Below are 14214 nucleotides of genomic sequence, written 5' to 3' on the forward strand. Positions count from 1 at the left end.
CCTCCCCCACAACAGACACCCTGTGAGGTGCGTGGGGCTGAGAGACTTCAGAGAAGTGTGACTAGCCCAAGGTCAACCAGCAGCTGCATGTGAAGGAGCGGAGATGCGAACCCGGTTCCCCAGATTACAAGTCTACCGCTCTTAACCACTACACCACACTGGCCAGAGCAATGGATGCAAACCTTTCCCCTGTACACTGCAGCCTCACAGAAGCCAGACTTCTCTATACAGGCAAGCAAGAGGCTCCTTCACCATTCCAGGACACATTGCAGACAAGGAAAGTACACAAGGAGGGTGCGAAGCACAGCTGGTGAGGAGTGAGGCCTAGAAAGAGCTCTGAGGGCCAGAGAGAGATGGCTGGAGGGTCAAATTTGGGCCCTGAGCCTGAGGTCGCCCCCCCCCCCCGCCTGCGATAATAGTTTGATACATGACAAAATACAGTGACAGAAAAATCACTTTAGACTGGGCTGCTATAATTTTCAGGAACGTATAGGAAGAGACAATCTAACAAATGGACTGACAAATTTGTATATATAGGAAAAGGCAGTACAATTATTTACATAAATGTTAAAAATGGCAAGACATGTCAAGATTACCTTGGCAATGGCAGTCTGCTTGAACATGCTTGTAATTAGGGCCATCACCTGGAAAAAGTCACTTTCCACAGAATCTAAATTTGAAGCTCTCATTAATTTCTCCCACTCTTCAAAGCTAACATTTAATTCCTGCACAGGAGGGAATGGCAATATTTAGAGGCAAGAAATGTGAAAGGGCAAAACAATTACTGTTTCTCTGAATCATGCCCTACTTTTGCTAAGGAGAAGAAAAGAAAGAAACAACAGTCCCTAAAGATGCCAGCTTCTTCACAGAGGAATGCTAGTGCAGAGGTAGGTCAGTCACATGTTGCTGCCAAGAATAGAAACCTAAGACAAGCTGGGGACAAAAATATCAAAATAAAAAGAATTTACAGCTCATTCTGTTTCAGTCATAAATCAATGGCTAAAAACACACCTTCTTCAAGGCTCAAAACGAACTGAAAGCTGCTGAAGAAATCAAAAACAGTAAAGCACATTGGTCTCAGGGCTATACAGTGGTACCTTGGGTTACAAACACCCCGGGTTACAGACTCTGCTAACCCAGAAATAATACCTCGGGTTATGAACGGCGGCGGCGTGGCAGCAGCCCTATTAGCTAAAGTGGTACCTCAGGTTAAGAACAGTTTCAGGTTAAGAACGGACCTCCGGAACGAATTAAGTTTGTAACCAGAGGTACCACTGTATTTTTACAGCACCTTGCTTTAATGCCTTTGCAAATATAACGATACATTTCACTGTTGTGCTTATTAATTTGGTGCAATTTAACTTATTGTGCTTCTTATTTAAAATATAGCAATTGTCATTGTTTCAGACCATTAGTCATAATGCTATTTTAAATGAATAAACTCTGACTATAGTAGATGTTGGAAGCAAGTGAGAAGACCATGAATTCTCCTTGTGCCATGTCTCGAAGTACAGTACCTCTGAAACTACCCAGCGGGATTCTTGGTTCTTAAAATGTGTTGAAAGCTGCACTATAATAATAATAATACTACAGTAATTTATTATTTATACCCCGCCCATCTGGCTGGGCCTCCCCTGCCACTCTGAGCAGCTACGTTGTTGTTGCAAGGTCTGCTTGCACAGGACTTTCCCGCCCTCTCTTCCCTCCTCCCCAGGCCCCTGGGAACCCCCAGAACAAGTGCAGTGGGAGGAGGAAGCAGGCATGGAGAGAAGTCCCATTATGTAAGTAGATCTCAGTCCTCATTTGCATTTTCCCCACTTAGCCCTGCACTGGATGCCAACCATGGTTATCTGGACAGTGCGCATTACTACTAAATCTTACACAATGTTCGTTCAGAGATTTAACTGTGTATAAAAGTATGCTTTCCAATTTCTTAAGTATTCAAACAAAAGTTGCAGGCAGGAAGAGAGTGTTCTCCTAGAATTATGGCAGTAAATGCAAAACAAGACTTCTAAACGCTTTTTAAATAGATAACTGAATATCAACACTAGCAAAAAGTGATACTGTTTTCATAGGAGTTACTGGTTACTGCTTCATTCAGTAACCGCTGAAAGAGTAACTGCTGAAAGAGAGGTGAAATACTACTTCTAAAAGGTACTGTTAAGTTCCTGAAGAGTTCAGCTGTACTAAGTTTTATTAAAGTTGTCAGAGAGACACTGAAACCATTGAGTTATATACTTGGGCGAACCTAGTTTTTTAACCACACAGGCTGAGGTTCTTGAATAGGGTTGCACTGAATAGAACTGCTAAAAAAATGTAGTAAAGTCACACAAGTGTTTTCAGAGCGAGTTAATTCTGTGTGTGTACTACACACAACAGGGACGCAGGTGGCGCTGTGGGTTAAACCACAGAGCCTAGGGCTTGCCGATCAGAAGGTTGGCAGTTCGAATCCCTGCTATGGGGTGAGCTCCCGTTGCTCAGTCCCAGCTCTTGCCAACCTAGCAGTTCGAAAGCACGTCAAAGTGCAAGTAGATAAATAGGTACCACTCCGGTGGGAAGGTAAACGGCGTTTCCGTGTGCTGCTCTGGTTCGGCAGAAGCGGCTTTGTCATGCTGGCCACATGACCTGGAAGCTGTACGCTGGCTCCCTCGGCCAATAACGCGAGATGAGCGCCGCATCCCCAAAGTCGGTCACGACTGGACCTAATGGTCAGGGGTCCCTTTACCTTTACTACATACAACACTTAAAACCATAAAAATGAATCAGCACCATCACACAGTACACTGGTTTACCGTAGCAGCAGTTTGGGGAAGATCAAAAGAAATCCGTTGTCTGATTTTAGGCGGCAACTGAGTTAAAACTTCATTTTTCAGACGCCTAATCATTATATCACTTAGCAACTGGTGCAGTTCATCTAAATTTGAAGCTCCTCTACAGTCCCACTGTCGTCTTTTGCCAAAGAATCTGGAACAATTAAAGAGCAGTGAAAAATAGGACAGTTAATTTAAATCAACATTAGTTAGCATTTGATTTTACAAAGAAGCAGCACACAAGTTTATTTGATCAGCATTCCACACCTCTGCAAAAAGAGCAAACCAGGCATCCCCAAACTTCGGCCCTCCAGATGTTTTGGACTACAATCCCCATCATCCCTGACCACTGGTCCTGTTAGCTAGGGATCATGGGAGTTGTAGGCCAAAACATCTGGAGGGCCGCAGTTTGGGGATGCCTGGAGCAAACCATATAAAGGAATACTGTATCTCAGTGGTGTGTTGCAGCCACAATGTTGCTGATCTCTTAATCAAGTTGCAGAAACACAAAATTTAGTAGTAATAATAATTATTTATTATTTATACCCCAGCCACTCTGGGCGACTCCAGACAGAATTTCAAAAACACGATAAAACATTAAAAACTTCCCGAAACATGCTGAACCAAATTCCTTCATAAATTAGGTAACAAAATGATAGTATGACGTTTGAAACAAATTATGTGTTCCTTTTTGTGTGTGGATTCAGTTCTTGTAGCAAAGCCAAAGCTGGCTCAGGAAAAGAGGGTTCTATGGGCAGCATTCAACTAATTGGTCCTGACAGTGGAAGCCCTGAGTAACAACAGGACCTTCCCTGCCTTCCACCCCCACAACAAATTGGCCCTAACAGGATTGGGAGAGCCCCTGGAACAGCATGTTGGGGGGCGGGGCGGAGTCATTCTCAGGGGGACTCCCTACAGGGAGCCTCCCCCCATCATCCTGACAAGGACTTCGCCCAGCAACAGCACTAGCAGCGGGTCAGGGGGAAGTGGAATGGAGGAGGGAAGGCTCAGCGAGGCATCAGAGCCCCTGCACCACTCTGGCCAACAAGTGGAGGAGGGATGGCTCAGGGAGGCGTCGGGGGCCATGCACGGCTTCAGCCGGCAAAGGGAGGAAGGGGCGCCGCTCCTTCCAGTGCCCAAATTGAGGCGCGTGCCCAAACGCAGGGCTAAGGGGTGGCATTTTGGGGTGCCCAGGTTATTATGCTGGCCCTGAAGCAGACGGGCACCATTGCCGGATTCTGAGAGTGACTAGGTCATGTTTTCTGCTATCTCTGTACTGTAAATAGTATGCACAATAAAACCTTTAAAGACACAACAGACTGGAGCGTCTTTACTCGGGAGTAGCCACAACAACTCCCTGACAGTCATTCTGTGCAGCAAGCCAAAATGCACTCTTGGAGTTTCTCAGTCCTGTCATAAGCAAAATATTCCTCAAATTAAGCAAAATGTTCCTTAAACAGCCTCACAAAGGGACCCCGCCCCAATGTGAGACTCAGCGTGAAGAAACATGGGGAAAGATTTGGTGTGCATGGAAAAAAATATGTGAGCTTATAATGCATTACCAGTTTTGCATCCTAACCCAGAAAATGGTGAGCTATTACTTCCCCTTACTTGTAATTTTACTATACCACCCATTAACAACAAGTCATCTGGACAGTTCATAAATAAAACCTTGGGATGGTATTCAAAGTAGTGCTAAGGAGACACAAACATTTTTTCTTCCCAGATGGAACTATCTCCCTTCTCCTCCCCTCCATGTACTGTTCTGGTGGTTTCCCCAACCTTCCAGAATGGATTTGGGGGAAGTTCAGGGGCCATGTAGTGGTGGGGAACATTGATGCACTAGTGAGAGTCCTTTCGCTGGCTTCTGCTCACACAATGGGTTAGTTGAATCCAGCCCATGAAGAATAAACATAGAACACAGACAGGAAATCTTAAACCACAGCTCAGCCTAATTTCTTGCAGTTGGAAAGGGGAGAAAACGAGGAAAGGGAGAGAGGCAGAAGAAGAGAAAAGGGGTTGCCCAACCAACCACAGTTACATAGTCCCTGAAAGTTTACTTCTTGAAGATTTAGAGCAGGCATCCCCAAACTTCGGCCCTCCAGATGTTTTGGACTACAATTCCCATCGTCCCCGACCACTGGTCCGGTTAGCTAGGGATCATGGGAGTTGTAGGCCAAAACATATGGAGGGCCGCAGTTTGGGGATGCCTGATTTAGAGCCTCAACAGAAAAAGGCTGTCCATCACAATCCCAAGCAATTAAATCAGTAAAATGATCAAGGAGAGTAAAAAAACAATAGGGAAGTAAAAGGTGCTGAAATACTTGTACCTGACATGCGCGTTGCAATACTTTTTTGCATATTCAGTCCATGTGCCAAATTTTCGTGGGCAAATTGCTTCAAGTTGCATGAAAAGCTGTAAAAGCCATCGTAAGTGGACTTTATTAAGATGACCATTTTATCAAAATCTGAAAGACACTCATTCTCCTTCTATGAGCATAACCAGCACCATTCCGAAAATTGCATCACAGTCAAGGGCAACTTCCAAGTAGCTCCTCTGAAATCACCAGCACAAAATTAGATGCCTTGCCCTGGCTACAGCTGCATAGTCTAGGAATTGTCTAACAGCTTATACCAAATGGTTGGTTTTTTTTCAAATTCAATAAAATGGCATCTTGTTTTACCACCTTAGTGCTTATGTAGTCTTAAATTCATTCTACCACAGCAATACTCCACCATTTCTCTACTGAGAGGGAATTATGCTAATCTACTCCAGCAAAACTGTGTCATACCCATAGCTCCAAAAATGTGCTCTGTACAAACCCTTATGGTATGTAGTACAAAAATGTATTGAACTATAGAATAATCTGAATTACACTGTACAATATAAAGGAAGAAACTATGTATTTTTTATTTGTATTTATAATGCATATTTTATACTATTTTGTAAACTGCTTAGAGGTTTTGATGATTAAGTGGGATATATATATCATGTTAAATGAAATAAATAAAATTACTTCACTTTTATGCCCAGTTCAGATGTCATAGCAAGTCAGGAATGTGTTTTGGGTACCTGTGTTACCTCCCCTTCCTTTTTTCCAATTTCTTGTCCCCTCTCCCTGGTTTGGTTTGTGGCCCCTACCGTTTGCCAAGTCATCCTAAACAGACTAACTATGAATGTTACAAACCATTAGACATCATGGCAACTTAGGGTTACCATAAAGTGAGATAAAGACCCCAATGTGAGGGAAATAGAAAAGACACACGCTCAAAGTATATTCCCAGTGGCCCAGCATGGCTTGGCTGTGATATGTGAACCAGGCATCACATAAAAAGTGATATTCAGAACCTCTTCAGGTCTTCCCAACGCAGGAGTTCCAGTGAGGAGAATGGCCCGAGTGGCATTCTGTACAATAGGTAACAATATGTTGCTACGGGATGCATTTCTGGATTTCATGTAGTGTGATTCATCAACTACCACTACTTTGAAGTTCTGTTTGTACAGAGCTTCTGTTAAAGTCTTTGCATCTGAAGTTAGCAAGCCATAACCCAGCACAGTGACTTTGCTTGTAGGTATTCTCCTAGGAAAAAGGAGAGAGCAAAACATACATTCATCAAGTTATAAATGGATTGCTGTAAAGGTAAATGGCAAACTAGCTAAATTTTAGTTACAGGTAGGTAGCCGTGTTGGTCTGATGTAGTCGAAACAAACAAACAAAAAATCATTCCAGGAGCACCTTAGAGACCAACTAAGTTTGTCATAGGTATGAGCTTTCGTGTGCATGCACGAGAGAAGTATCTGAAGAAGTGTGCATGCACACGAAAGCTCATACCTATGACAAACTTAGTTGGTCTCTAAGGTGCTACTGGAAGGAATTTTAGCTAAATTCTGTTAATTTATATTTATCTAGCTTATGTTTACTCTACTGGATACAGCACAGAAGACTGGCAAAATATGCAATAGAATTTAATACAGCTCTTGTTTTGTACTTCAGTTAACCCCAATAGGTTTTGCTTTCAAAAGTGTTTGAGATTTGAAAGTATTTTATTTATATTAATTAATTCAGAAAAAGAAACATCAGAGAAAGTTGAGATACTTCACTCATCCTATAAAGGATAATAGTAGATATTGAACTAAAAGCTTTCACAAGTGACAACTCTAAAGGATGTAAAGCAGGCAGTGCTTATGGATATTCAATACACATCACACAATGACTAGTTTAATAAGGCGGCTTCAGAATGCATGGTTTGAAGTTGATTTGCTTTGAAACTAAACCACAATGCCTGGTGTGTGAGCAACAACAAGCCAAGATTCAGTGGAAGCAAAAGAAAAGGCTGCTAAAGTCCTCCTTCCAACCATGCCAGAAGTGGGCAGGAGGGCTTGCTAAGGTTCTTTACAGCTTCTGCATGTTGCACTAAATCATGGCTTAGTGAGATGTTGAAACCAGACCAGCATGCTCTTAACAATGGAAGTAGATTTGTAAGTACGGCAAAAACAAAACAAAAAAAACTTAAGTGCTTCAGAGCTACTGTTTGGATGGCAAAGCAATGTGACTGCTAGCATGCCACTTACCAGGTGTCAGTTTTATTCTGAATAATGGTGATATCCTCTGGAGAAAGTTCTGGGATCCATTTCTCCATCTCATCAACCCAAGGGTACCTCAGAGAGGATGGTACCACTATTAACAAAGGCCATTCATTTTTGTAGTAGTAAGTTATAGCTATTGCTTGAATTGTCTTCCCCAAGCCCATCTAAGTCACAACAAATTGAAATAAAAAATAGGAAATGTTACTTGTATGAAAGCAGGGAACATCCTTATGAGTGGTTTACCTAGAAAAAGTCCTATCAGCTGTTTACACTTTCCATTTGCAGATGGCAGCCACCTTAGAACCTCCAAAATGTATTACTCAACTTAAGTGCATTTTGAGGAGACTAAGATAATCACTTCCAACATCTGCTCAGTTAAGGACATTAGAGGGAGAAGGGTAGACATGAAGCCCCCATACTCACATATCCACAGAAATCACCTCCGGATATATAAACCTACAAAATATACCTTATTCTCCTCGCAACACACATAAAACCCATACCCCATACTCATATACAGTGGTACCTCTACTTACGAATAACTCTACTTATGACTGTTTCTACTTGCAAATGGAGCTCCGTCCGCCATCTTGGATGCGGTTTGAATAGGATTTTTTCTACTTACGAATTTTTAGATAGGGTTGCTTCTACTTATGAATTTTTTCTCCCAATGCATTCCTATGGGATTCGACTTACAAATTTTTTCGACTTATGAATGTGCATTCGGAACGCATTAAATTCGTAAGTAGAGGTACCACTGTACTCCTTCTTTTTCCATGGATCAGGAGCCTAGATCAGGAAGAACTAAAACACACCGTTTTGCATTCACACGATTTTTGACATAGGTTCCTCCTCAAGCCACCATTAAATTAAAGCTTACATTGATCCCACATAATAATCATGGTCCCTTGGATGTAGAAATAAAATTCTTCTTCCCATACCAGCTTGCCTATGTCTTAAGACCTTCTGCCCTAAGATCTTCAGACACACTCTTTAGTAAAGGAAAACATGTTTCCACAAAGGAGAGGGCCTTTTCTGTGGTGGCACCCTGCCTTTAGCATGCCAAGATAAAAGGCTATAGCACAGCGGTAGAGCATCTGCTTTGCATTCAGAAGGTTGCAGTTTCAATCCCTGGCATCTACAGTTAGGACTGGGGTGTCCCATTCCAGAAACCCTGGAGAGCAGCCATCAGTCAGTATACGGACAATACTGAACTAAATGGACCAATGGTCTGACTTGGTATACGGCAGTTTCCCATGCTACTTTCTTGAGGAAACACACCAGGTGCGGCCAACACAAGCTTTCCAGTCAGGTTGCAACTTTCCAGATTGCCCAGGTATTTTAGATCACAGATGATTTTGTTTGCCCAACTCTGCTTTTTAGATTTTGCAGCATTAGCTCTTGTCTTTAAATTTGTTGTTGTTGTTGTTTTAAAACTGTACCTCAGAAGTCAAAACAAAATCCATACCAGAAGTCTGTTTGACTTCTGAAATGTTCGACCTCTAAAGCACGGCTTCTGATTAGTTGCAGGAAGCTCCTGCAGCCAATTGGAAGCCGCGAAAGCCCCATCGGACATTCGGCTTCCAAAAGAAAGTCCGAAAACAGGAACACTCACTTCCGGTTTCCGATTGTTCGGGAACCAAAACGTGAGACTCCCAAGGCGTTCAGGATTCAAGGTACAACTGTATCTATATTTGTTGCATATGAACTAGTTTTTATTCACGTTTGTAAGACGATGAAGGGCAGTTAAGAAGTATTTTAAATAAATAAATCTCCCTATAACACACTGAAGTGACAGAAATTAAGAAGTGTGTAGAAGATCCCAGAATAGTTATGCAAAGGTGGTTTTTTTCTATGATTCTGTGGGCTGTCTACTCTCACCATCTAGGGAAATCTTAAGTGTACAAGCTAGTTTAAGGTTAATTTGACTTCATCTTCATATCTTATAAATTCCATCATTAAAAATTCTGTCTTTGAAATCCAAAGGACAATTTGAGTAAAGAGTTGCAGTTTGGGAATTCATTCCACATGATAGTAAATTGCATTCTATTTGTATACAGATAGTGTTTCAGCAGCAACCAGCACATTATCTTTGGGTTCCACTCAACACTTGTTTATGTGAATTTATCAATTTCTTCATAACTCATGCAAGAATAAACTTGTACGTTTTGAGTGTTAATATACTGAAGATAGCCCCATTCTATGTCTGTTTCCATTGTGTCCAGGTAAGTATGCAGAAGATTGCAGCCTGCCTTACAAATATAACCCACTGACTTTAAGGAAACTTACTTTCCTGAAATGTGCTTATGACTGTAGTCTTAAATAGACTTTTGTTATGTTGCTTCTTCACACTGAGACACTTGCCTCTCTCAAATTAAAAGGTAACATAATCGTGAAGGTGGCAATTGACTGAAAATGAATAAATTCATGAGCATTTCGCCATTCAGTTGCGAGTTTTCAATTAAAGGGGCAGTTACCTTGAACTAACAACAAACACCGGTAATTAAAATCAAGAGATAAGGTTATTGTTTGTCCCAACTCAGTTCTAAAGTTACTTACCAAGAAATCTTTCTTTCACACATACACACAGTTTGAAGAATGATAAAGAAGAATGATAATAGCATTATGGCTATTTAGATAGCATGGCATAGGCTAAGATTCAGAGTTCCCTTGTGTAATGGGAGGGCACTTAGGTTTGTGCATGGCTGCCCAGTTCTCCTCTCCCATTATAGCTGATGCCCTCACACTCCATTCCTTGCTGTTACAGGAAGTTTCCCAAGGACTGGTGGTGGGGGCAAGAGGCTGGAGAGAGCGGTGAACAGGTCATATCGTGTAAGCAGTGTTTATCCACACTTTTCTATATCTAACTTGCTGAAAAATATTCGCTGAATATCAAATTCACCTCTTAGAAAAACTGAGAGGCACTTCAGTCTATGAAAACATATTACTTGAGGTAGACTTCGTTGTTGCACATTTTCAGTAAGTTGATTAGTAAGTCCCATTTTGATTGTCACTACTTTCAAGCTTACATTTGCACCAAGTATTTGTGTTGGGAAATGATCCTTTTAATTAATCTTTTACACACACATCATTTTATTATTTACGAGTTGCTCCCCATGAATCATTTCAAAGAGGTTCACAAATATCTAAATAGGTTATAGATAAAATATATGCACAGTTGCGCACCAGTTTGATCCAAAGTAAGCAGTTACAGAATAGATTAAATGGCTAAAGAGCCACTTACCTCATCTGCAATCATACACCTAGAGGTGAAAATGAAAATAAAAATTAGAAGGTAACCCAGAACTTTAACCAAACAAAGCATGCATTCTACACAGTTTGCTAACACATGGTTGTTTTCCGAGATTTATATCTCGGAATTGTTAGGAGTTTTATAACAATTTCTTTTCAACACTGTTTAATGTTACTATTGACCAGGATCTAAATAATGCAAATAATTCCATGGGCTTTAAACTCTTGAACAGCAAATGTGTCCCAGCCATAACTATGCTGCAGGGAAAACCACCTGGCGTTTTCCGATATGGCAAGGGGGTCTGTTGGGGAAAAAGAAGGCGGAAAGTTCCACTAAACATGTCCTCTAAGCTCTTGGTTCAACTTTTAAAAGAACTCACAACTACATATACACCAGGACGTTTTCAAATGTGGTGGCCGAGCAGTTAAGCTATTGGACTAGAAATTCAATGAGGACTCCTTGTGTAGGTTCAAATCCTCTTCACAGCACAACTATTTTGAAGGCTCAGTGCGGTGCAGTGTTTAAAGTGCTGGATTATGATCTTCCAAACGTCCAAACACCCACCCACACCTCTTTAGGGGTTTCTAAAAAGAACCTATGGGGTGCGGGTGGTGCTGTGGTTTAAACCACTGAGCCTAGGGCTTGCCGATCAGAAGTTAACTGCTCGGCCACCACATTTGAAAATGTCCTGGTGTATATGTAGTTGTGAGTTCTACCACATTCTTTATAGAGAAACATCTAATTATCACATAATTGATAGTATCATGTCTGCTTAACTATTCCATCTGCCACTGTGGGCAGAATGAAGCGATTACGTAGGCCACAAAAAGAAATCTCCTTATGGTTAAGATACAGTAATTCAAAATCACATTCCTTATCCTAATAAGAAAACCCAGAGTCCCGCACCCCAAGCCCTGTTAGTTATATGCTTTTCCTCACTGCTTCCTGAGTTAATGAAATTAGAGCACGCTGCCTACGCCAACAGAAAGGTTATGTGCTTCTGAAGCAATCTTCAGATAAAAAATTGAGGCACAAATCTCATTTCTGTCACATATTTTGACTGCAGTGAGCAGGACAACTTGTTCTTTGAAGTTCAATTAGTCATTTCCTTTTAACTGGTAGTTACCCAATTGAGACTAGATCATTCACATACCATCTGCTCACGACAGCTATATGACAGTTATATCCAAGAACGCTAATTTGAGGGGGACAAGGCATTCCATTTCATTTCAGGCTCTAAACTCAGCTCACAAGGACAAAATATGTCATAAAGAGAGTAAGAATAATACTCCATGTCCTAGATTCTTCCCCTCTTGAATGCAACTGCTAAGAGAACACCATGGCCAATAGTTTACCTGGAGACTAAGTAATAAAAATAAAACACCCTAGATGCTATCCTTATCCCAAGTTGATTCCACCAATAAGTGTAAAAATACACGAATGCCTCTTGTAACCTAAAAGCAGTCAATTAGATACTTGTCCTTTTTGAACTCCAAGGTAAAGGCAGGGAAAGCAATTGTTCCCCATCCCACAGTAAAATAATATATGTTATTTTAGCTTACAGTAAGCTATCTAAAATAGAAAGGTTATAAATCCCCACTCAGTCATGAAGCTCACAAAATGATTTGAGCTCAACCTAACCCAAGGATGAGGAAGTTTGGCCCTCCATATGTCACTGGACTGCAATTCCCATCTCCCCTGATCATTGGCTATACTGGCTGTGGCCAATGGGAATTTGAGTCTAGCAACATCTGGAGAACCATAGGTTCCCCATCCCACAGGGTTTCCTAGTGAATGGGCAGGATAGGAATATTACTACTACTATGCTTTGAGAAATAAAATAAAAGGAATAATGCTGCGTAGCATTGCTGTGAATTTCTTTTGAAAAAGTCATTTAATTTTAATATTTATTGTATAATTGTAAGCCTAAAGGCAGGCTAGGGCATTTTCGTTTGCTTTATATATACAGTAGTGCCTTAGACAATTTCGGCACTTTGAAACAAATAATATAAGCAGCTGTAAAATAAGACCAAAGGCAGACACAAACATCTTCTTGGAGAAGGTGAAAGTTGCTTTAAAGTTGCATTAAAGCATAGTCCAGAAATAGATTGAAAGTGCACCTACAATATGACAGATATACTCATCTGTGGCACTGAAACTATCAGCATTGCAATGAGTCAAAGGAAACACAGGAAGCGTAGTTAGAAAGTTTGGGCGTTGAGACTTTCAAGGGGAAACCCTGGTTCATGACTCCACTTGGTCACAAAGCTGAGCAGTGAAGTGACAGGCAAGGCACTGGATAGATTCTAGAGTTAAGTGTGCATAATGGGGTTGGCAGAATCTTATTTTCACAAATACACTCATGCGCAGCTGCCCAGGAAAGAGGCTTTGGGGTTGAAGTGGACAGCTTGATAAAGATGTCAACCCAGTGACTGGCAGCTGTGAAAAATGCAAATCCCATGGTAGGGGATCATTAGGAAAAGAAGTGAAAATAAAACTGCTGATATAATGCCATTATAACAAACTTGCAGTTGGGACAGTGGACAGTTTGGGTTGCCTCATCTCAAAAAGAGTATTGTAGGGTTGAAAAGGATTAAGAAAAAAAAGGGCAACCAAAATGATAAAGGGGATGAAGCACCTGCCCTATGAAGGAAAGGTTACAAGATTTGGGGCTTTTTGGTTTAGGGAAAACGTAAGAGGTAGCATGAAATCATGCATAGTATGGAGAAAGAGGGCAGAGACTAGTTTTTCTCCCTCTCTATAACACTAGAACTCACAGACATCCGATGCAGCTGAATGCTGGAAGATTCAGGACAGGCAAAAGAAAGTAAATCTTCACGCAGTGCATAATTTAACTATGGAATTTGCTCACCCGTAAGGCAGTGAATGGCTTTGAAAGAGGATTAGATACATCCACGGAGGATAAAGGTATCAACAGCTAATAACTCTAATGCCTATGTTCTAGCTTCACTATACTTCTGAATACCAGTTGCTGGAAACCACAGGGGGAGGAAGCGTTGCTGCACTCTGGTGCTGCTCGTGGTTGGCAACTGTGAGAACAGGATGCTAGACTACACCGGCAACTGGTCTGATCCAGCAGGCTCTTATGTTTTCAAAAAACAAATGGATACATAACAAAAACAAACTGGCTTTAGTACCAAAGAGTCCCCTGCTTCCTTTTACGAACAGGACTCACACTTCCTAACAGAACAGACTGTATCAAGGAAGAGTGCTATTTCCCCTCAATTTGGAGTTCCAGATTTTCACCCACTCATGTGAATCAGTTTTATATAACACTCTAGCATATAATTTGCATCCTACTCACAAGCTAAGACTTTAGCATTAACATCTCTCTCATATAGGGGTTATTTAAGGAATGCGAGCCTGGTGCATTTTAAAAAAAATGTGTATATCATTAAACACAACTGTGCAGTCCTGTATCTGTAACAAAGATGACTTGTCTTGCAAGAATTAGGGTACTTCACCAAAAACAGAGCCTCAGATGACTTGTGCATGGAATGTTAAGTTAAAATGGTCCCAATGAGTGGCATCACGTTGACAAT

General features: G+C 41.3%; 1 protein-coding gene across 4 annotated transcripts in view; it reads right to left on the reverse strand.

Moving 5' to 3' along the window:
- ZRANB3 (zinc finger RANBP2-type containing 3) overlaps positions 1-14214 on the reverse strand; it is a 41580-nt gene that overhangs the window by 18869 nt on the left and 8497 nt on the right. For all 4 annotated transcript variants that reach the window (XM_060279413.1, XM_035130520.2, XM_060279408.1 and 1 more), the window contains exons 3-8: positions 10643-10661; positions 7384-7562; positions 6160-6391; positions 5141-5226; positions 2793-2964; positions 597-725 (exon numbers count right to left, since the gene is read on the reverse strand). In XM_060279413.1, the coding sequence (XP_060135396.1) occupies positions 597-725; positions 2793-2964; positions 5141-5226; positions 6160-6391; positions 7384-7562; positions 10643-10661 (817 nt within the window). The remainder of the gene's footprint in view (positions 1-596; positions 726-2792; positions 2965-5140; positions 5227-6159; positions 6392-7383; positions 7563-10642; positions 10662-14214) is intronic.

The sequence above is a fragment of the Zootoca vivipara genome, chromosome 1 (assembly GCF_963506605.1).
Source record: "Zootoca vivipara chromosome 1, rZooViv1.1, whole genome shotgun sequence".
Classification (NCBI taxonomy): domain Eukaryota; kingdom Metazoa; phylum Chordata; class Lepidosauria; order Squamata; family Lacertidae; genus Zootoca; species Zootoca vivipara.